Raw genomic sequence first — 8078 nt, 5'->3', positions numbered from 1 at the left:
AACTGAATTTCTGAAGAAGGGTCTAGGCCCGAAACGTCAGCCTTCCTGCTCTGATGCTGCTTGGCCTGCTGTGTTCATCCAGCTCTACACCTTGTTATCTCAGATTCTCCAGCATCTGCAGTTCCTTCTATCGCTGAAACAATTTTAACCCCATCAAACTCCTTTCTCCCTTTCCAATCCAGAAACATGTGCTCCAAATGGGGTAATTGTTATTAGGCTACCCTATATTTTGCATGCTTTTTGTTTTCTACTTAATGTCTTTTATAATGCGCCATGTGAGCATCTCTCACTTCCAGACATGCACCAGGCACTGCTTGCCATCAGATGCACCCTTAAAACAAGCAATCAAAACAGTCTGGATAGACAAACGCAAAGTATGCTGTCATAGATTGTACTATGTTTTTGCTTGGTTTGTTAAGCGACTATGATTTTTATTCTTTATAACCCCTTTGGGGGGACAAAAGAAATAAATGAATATGTATTGCTTAAATGCACAGTTTCAGTAGAACTTGATTAAAAATTGATTCATTTAAACTGTTCTTTCAGGATTTCAAACAGTTTGAACCAAATGATTTCTACCTGAAGAACACTACATGGGATGATGTCTCACTTTGGGACCCTTCTTCTACAAAGCTCCAGGTTAACTTATTTCCTGTGCTCAAGTGTTGATTCTTTTAATTTATTTTAAGATGTGACCCAGAATTGTTAGTCAGTAAGGTGAACTTTATTGGTTAAAAAAATATTTTTTACAAGGTTAAAAATTGCATGTCTGCACCAGTTCTTTTTAGTCATAGTTTGTGATTCTGTTTGGAACTGAAATCTCCAGTAAATCTAAAGCAGCACTAGTAGTTATCGTTTTAGATGTTATTTCTAAGGTGGTGCACAGATTTTATAAGTCAGTTGCTAATTTTCATGCTATGACTAGATTTATGTACTTTTTTTTTTAAGAAAGAAATCTATTACTTAAACAAATGGAATATGATGTTGAGGGAACATGTATCAAGAACATCGCTTATTAAATAGAGCTGGATTACGCTATTTGGCCCTGTAAATCTCCTTCACAAAATCATGATAAGTAGATCTTAAAAGGTGCTGATTCAGATTCTGGTTTTAGGTAGGGGACTTGAGCAATCTGTTAAGACCCTGGATTTCAAGGTTTTGTAATTAGATCTCCCCTTCCTTTCATTTCTTTTTTCTTCTTTTCAGTTCTCCTTTTCTTTCTGTTCCCATTCCATTGCACCTTTCTGTTCGTTCACTGTCTATTTCTTTTATCAACACCCTCAAATGTTTCCGTTTCTTCGGTCCAAGTCCTTATTCAATTTCTGATTGTCTTAGCTACATGCATCTATGGCATCACAAATTTAGGTTTCCCTCCTAATTCAAAGGGTAATTACTTAAAGCATCATTTCTTTGAGATACTGCTTTAATTTCTACATTCAAATTAGCTAAATGTTGTCAATTTGGCTTTAGCCAAAGATTTCAAATAATCCACTGTTTTTGTTTTCTGCTCGCAGCAAAACCTACGAATGCTCACAACACTTTGCAAATCCAATCCATGCAGTAGACTTCAACACAAAACACAACACAACAGAACAGTCCAGAGCCTTCATGCACCTGTTTCTTTAAGACAAGGATCCCCCTCAAATTAACGAATTCAAATCCTGGATTGACAACCCCTCTTTTGTTTTCATCCCAGCTAATGGTATTTCTAGACAAGCTTGATGCCAAAATTAAACCTGACTTGATAGATCTCTGTTTTTGTTTAGTTTGTTAACATGGTTAAATCATTCAGAAATTCACATGAGGCTGTAGATTTTTTTCAGAAACAGGACTGACTTTGGGATGGCATGGCGGCTCAGTGGTTGGTACTGTGAGGCAGCAGTGCTAGAGACCCCGAGTTCAGTTCCACCCTCTGCCTGCATGCACTTGGCACATATTCCCCTGGTCTACATGGATTGCTTCTGGGTGCTGCGGTTTCCTCCCACAGTCCAAAGATGTACACATTAGGAGGATTGTCCACACTGAATCGCCCGTAGTGTGCCAGTTAGGTGGATTAGCCAGGGGAAATGTAGAGTTACGAGGATGAAGTGGGTCTGGCTGGGATGCTGTTCGGACGATAGGTGTCAAGTCAATGGGCTGAATGGCCCACTTACACTATGAAAGGTGGATTGTTTTTTAAAAAAATCCATCTAAATATATGACAGCTGGAATAGTCTCAAAGCATGCGAGAAAACAAGGTTTCAAGCTGTTTCCATACACAATCTTTGCAGAGACTCCAGTCAGGAGAAGTTACATACCCATCCTAAGTTTAGGGTTCTACTTTACTGACACCTTGCAATTTCCTTGCCAGGGACTGTGTAGGTAATTGAGTCCTTTGCAAAGCTGCTGACTGGAACTTTTCACAAATCTGAGTCAAAGCTTTCTCAATTATAATAACCTGCAGATTTCTAACCAAACTCTCCTGGTTTGAAAACTTCACAAACAAAGCCCTTCTTCTTGGGTAACTTGCGTCCTGAATTTCTCTTAATTATTCTCCTTGGAGGAAAAACTAAACTGGTATTGATGCTGAAAGGTGACTTCTGAAATGTAGAACTTGCTCAAATCTAGATTCTTCTAAAGTGAAATAAAATGGCCTTGTGTGCTTGCCCTGCCTGTGATTTTAAAAACAACAGTATGGGTATCTAACACTCCCTACATTCCCCTAATTTTTCCTGCTGCTGCCTGGACCTCTAGTCCCCACACAGCAGCAACTTCTGGACCCAAAAAGTAAATGCAGATCAAGTGATGGACCTTCCAGGTGACTGCGTGGCACAAGGGTCTTTAGTCACCTGGTCTCTGATAAAATGTTAAATTTAAACCATTGTTCTAAAAGAACATTCTGACCTTGTTTAACACCCTTCATAGAAGTAACCCAACACCTGCCTTTATTTTGAAATCTAGAATGTAACATTTGTATTTGTACATAATTTATACATCTTTCATCACATTAAGATAGATTGTAAATAGCCAAGGGCGACAAATATATATTCCTGCAGCTCCTCATTGCAACCTAAAAGTATCCTATTTATTGCCATTTCTCTTTGCCTTAACTAATCTCTAGTCCACACTAATGTATTGCCTTCAGTATCATGACTTTTAATTTTGCACAGCAATATAGCACATCCAGTTTGCTTCTTGCCTAGCTTACTACAGTAATTCCTTACTAATGTTCTAGTTGAGGTCTTGAGGTGAAACTCCAAATGAATCAGTTTTATCCTTTTTTATAACCAATGTGAAAGCTTTATTTAAGTTGTGTTGGACATTAACTAACATTGAATCCTTATACTTTGTATAGTTTAAATACTATGTATTGCTAAATTATTTTTTATTTGTAAATGAAATACCTTTTAAAATAAATTTAAATGTACAAAAAATGCTTACTTGACTCCTGCTTATCACTGACCCTTCTGCTCGCTGCTTCCCTCTCTTGAATCCTTGCACATAGCAAGAACTTGGGAGATGAATGGCAAGAGGCAGGAACTAACCTATAGAGTGAAAGCAGAGATGAACTGCTTGCTGGAAGGCTGGGTGAAGGGATTGGACTGCAAAAGGTTTAAGGAGCAGTAGATGCTCTTCCATCATGGCACTGATTTGGATCACTTGACCGGTTGTCACAATCAGCGCGAAACAGGTTTTAATAAAAATTCAGTATGCTACACATGAATACCAACCCTATAAAACGTGCAATTTAATCAAAACTGTTTAAAACCGGCAACTTATTGAAAATGTACAAATGAGTTTTATACTCGAATCTTTACCTTTCATTATTCCATGTTGACATTGCCTCTGCTGAATCGTATTGTAGTTTTCCAAGTCCTCCATTACCAAATACCTGTTAATAGATGCTAGCATTTTGCCTACTACTAATATTAGGCTGACTGGCTTCTGGTTGACTTTTTTTTTTCTTCCTCATTCCTCAAGTAATCTACAAACTGTCCTAGAATCTCAAGAAATCCTGGAAGATCAAACCAAATGCAGCCATTATCTGTACGGCTACATCTTGTAAACTCTGGTGCCCAAGATCCAAGGATTTTATCGTACTTAGTCCCATTAGCTTCTCTAGTACTATTTATTTACTTATACTGATTTGATTTCATTTCAATGTTCTTGACTCTTGGCCGATTTATTTCTAGAATAATTTGTAACTTTGGTGACCATGTATACAAAGTATTTGTTTCACGTTTTCCTATTTCCCATTATCAAATGTATCTGCTTTAATGGGCCCTTGTATACTTCCAGTAATCTTTTTGCTATTCATGTGGTTATAGTTACATAACCATTTTATGGCACAGAGCAAGTTAATTCGGCCCTTCAGTAGCCCATTAAGCAACTGAATTAGTCCCTGCATCCCTTCAATTGCCCGTCTAATTTCCTTTTTGATTTTTTTTTGTATCTACCAACACTGCACTGAGTTCCAGGTCATTACCACTGGCTAAGACAAAGAACTTCTTTCTTTCATTCGTCCTGAATCTCTTGTCTAAATCTTAAATGTGTCCCACCTTAGCCCTTGTACCTTCAGCTAATGGAAAAATGTTTTCCCTGTCTGCCTTAACTAACTAGGCTTGCCATAATATTGTACACCTCTATCAAAGCTCCTCTGAAACTTGTCTCCAAGGAGACAATCTCTGTCCTTTGGTTGCATAGTTACATTTCAGTGTCCCGGCAAAAAGAAAATCCCTGAAACTATTCTAGATCTAATATTATATACCAGAAAGGGCTAACTAATAATCTTTGAGAGAACCTTTAGAAATAAATAACTGGAACATGATAGAATTGTGTTGCTTAAAAGTGGGATTGTTCAATCTAAAGCCAGGATGTTAAATTTGAACAAAGGAAATTGTGAATCAGGGGAAGATTAATTGAGAATTGAAGTTCCTTCAAGACACACAAAGTAGTGTCAGTCAACTGGGATTAGCAAAGGAAATTCAGGATTTTAAAAGAAAAAGCCTATAAAGTTACAGGAAACGATTGTAAACCCGAGAATTGAGAGGATAAGGGAATATAGCAAGGGGTGACCGAGAAATCAATAAAGGGAGAATAAAATAAACTAGTATGAATGTAAACTAGTAAAACAAAATTAGTAAGAACTTCTTTAGTTACACAAAAGAAACACCTAGCTAAGACAAAATGGTTCTGTTATGGGCAGAGTCAGGAAAATTTAGAATGGAGAGAAGGAAAATGACAGAGAACTTAAATGATTAGTTCTATTTGTTTTCTCCTGAGGAAGATGCAAGATATCCCCTAGTATTGAAGATCCAAGGGGGAAGGAAACGAGTATGCGTTAATAGGTTATACTGGGGACATTGAGATTGAAGTTTGATAAGTCCTAGGACGTAATATCCTACATTCCAGAGTTTGAAGCCAGTAGATAGATGGTGAATGCATTGATCATTGTGTTCCAAAGTGTATAAATAGTTCCTGCAGATTGTGAGGTAGCAAATGTTGTTCCACTATTTAAAAAGAGAAAGAGAGAATGAAATTGAGAAACTCCAGATCTATGGATCTTGTATTTAGAACCTGTTATCAAGGATATTTGAATGTCATGGCATGATTTTGTGAATGGGATGGTGTGTTTAGTGAGCCTGTTTTAGGTCTTTTTTGAGGATCAAAGAAAATCGATAAAGGGGAGCGAAGGCTTTTGGTAAAGTCTCCCAGAAGATGTTGGTTTGCAATTAAAGCGCAGCAAGGAGGTAATTTACTGGCATGGCTTAAGAATTCACTAACAGGCAGAAACTGAGTAGGAACAAACACATCATTCTTGTATTGCCAGGTTATTACTTGTAGGGTACTGTATAGATCAATATATGGGACCTCATCTGTTCACAGTACATCTCAATTTTTGGATGTGGGGATCAAATACAATATATCCCTGTTTTCAGAACGTGGCAATGTGAGATGAGAAAATATAAAGTGGCTTTGAGAGAATTTGGACAGATTTACTGAGCAGGCAAGAACATAAATGGAATATGATGTGGGAGAAATGAGAGGTTATTCACTTTAGTGGGAAGAACAAATGTGCGGAGGATTCCTTAAATGCTAAGATTGAAACTGTAGATATATGAAGGGGAAGGGGAACCTGGGTGTTCTTGTCAGTAACTTGCTGAAGGTTAACATGCAGTTGCAGTAAAGGCTAATGGGATTGGAATCTTTATTGCATGAGGATTTGAGTACAAGAGTAGTGAAGTCTTGCTTCATTGGTTTGGAATGTTGGTTCTTCTGCAGCTGTGTATACAGTTTTGGTCCCATAACTGTAAGATAGATATTGCCAGACAGGGAGTGCAACAGAGATTCTCCAGACTTGATCTTGGGAGAGCAGAATTGTCCAATGAAGAGATGTTGTAAAAACCCAACTTGTATTCTCTCGATCTTACTGAACCCTACAAAATATGTAAAGGGTAGAGCGTGGATTAAGCTAAAAAGTTTCCTCCAGTTGGATGTGTAAAAACCAGAAGACCCTTTTTCCAAAGTAAGGGGGAACCCACAAGATTGAGGTGAGAATTTTGTTTTTATGGGGGTTTTGTATCTTTTTGAAATTCTCTGTCCCAGAAGACTGTGAAAGCTCGATAATTTGAGTGTGTTTACAGTTGAGACTGACAGATTGCCAAATATCAATGAATTGAAGGGTTATGAGAATAATGTGGGTAAAAAGCATTAGAGTAGATGTTAAGCCATGGCCATATTCATTAGCGCAAGAAGGGTTAAAAGGCTGAATGGCCTACTTCTCCTCCCTTGTTCATAAACTCCCTCTGCACCCTCACAGAAACCTTCTTTATCTTCCCTAAGGTGTATGGTAACCATAACTAGGCACAGTATTCTCGTTGTGGCCTAACTAGTGTTTTATGTAAATTCAATATGATTTCCTACCTTTTTGCACTCTATGCTTTTGTTTATAATGTCCAGGATCCTGTATGCCCTGCTGGCTTTGGTGATCGATGGCATATCCTACTCATACTTTAGAACTATGCCATTAAGTTTACAGCTTCTCATGTCTGCTGCGAAGTGCATTCACTTGCAATTCTCTGTATTAAATTCCTTTTGCTATTTGTTTGCCCGTGCTGAACCCCTATGTTTGGCAATTCAGTCAGACAAGATTATTATTTACCCATCACTAATTCAGTTGCACTAAGTAGCCTGCCACATTTTTTCAGCAGACAATTGAAACTCAATCACTTTACTGTTGTTCTGAGGTCACATGTAGGTTAGATTAGCAAATGATGGCGGATTTCTTTCCTTTAAAAGCTAAATGGGTTTTTATGACCATCCTCCTCTTTGTCACCATGACTAAGACTGGCTTTCAATTCCAGATCTATTAAATGCAAATTCCATCAGCTGCTATGATGGCATTTAAACCCACATCTCCAGAGTAGTGGTTTGAGCCTCTGGATTACCACTGCTCCATCTCGCCATTCATTCTGCTTGCCGTTCCTCTTCCAACTTTGTAATTGACAAATATTGCAATTTTAGTTTCTATTCAAATATCCAAATCATTTTTATATTTAGCAAAAGTTAAGCAGTGGTTCTTACACTGACCTTTCAGAGAGCAATGTTCCTAACACCTTGTAGCTGGCAATATAACCATTTACTATGATTTGCTGCTTTCTGTCCTGAAGCTAGTTGTTTTATCCAGTTACTCCTAATCCATAAAATCCCCATTTGTTAGCCACCTTCTGTTTTCTTACATCCGTACAAATGGTATCTACTGGATTCCTTTAACCTTCTCTGTTATTTTTTTTTAAAAAATCAATTAGATTAGTCAAGTATTATTTGTCTTTTATAAATCTTTGGTTTTTCTCAATTAAATCCTATGTTTCCCTGCTTGCTACATTTAGCACGAGCAGGTATGTGCTGTCTGAATACAATTTGTTAAAACTTAGAATATTTAAATGGTCATAATCTTTTAGTATTTTGAATTAATGTTTAGAGATGTTGTGAAAATAACAGATTAAACTAGAATACTGTTAAATAGCTTATTAGGTTAAAATTTCGGAATTCCTCCCTCATAACAATAGGTATACCTAGCATACATGGACTACAACGAT

General features: G+C 37.4%; 1 protein-coding gene across 4 annotated transcripts in view; it reads left to right on the top strand.

Moving 5' to 3' along the window:
• The window catches only part of adnpb (activity-dependent neuroprotector homeobox b), a 56731-nt gene that overhangs the window by 43379 nt on the left and 5274 nt on the right, over window positions 1-8078 (top strand). For all 4 annotated transcript variants that reach the window (XM_048608620.1, XM_020512921.2, XM_048608621.1 and 1 more), the window contains one exon: window positions 547-639. In XM_048608620.1, the coding sequence (XP_048464577.1) occupies window positions 547-639 (93 nt within the window). The remainder of the gene's footprint in view (window positions 1-546; window positions 640-8078) is intronic.

This window comes from Rhincodon typus, chromosome 19, assembly GCF_021869965.1.
Source record: "Rhincodon typus isolate 14 chromosome 19, sRhiTyp1.1, whole genome shotgun sequence".
Lineage (NCBI taxonomy): Eukaryota > Metazoa > Chordata > Chondrichthyes > Orectolobiformes > Rhincodontidae > Rhincodon > Rhincodon typus.
The sequence above is the reverse complement of the archived record's forward strand: the minus strand, read 5'-3'. Positions and strand labels throughout refer to the sequence as shown.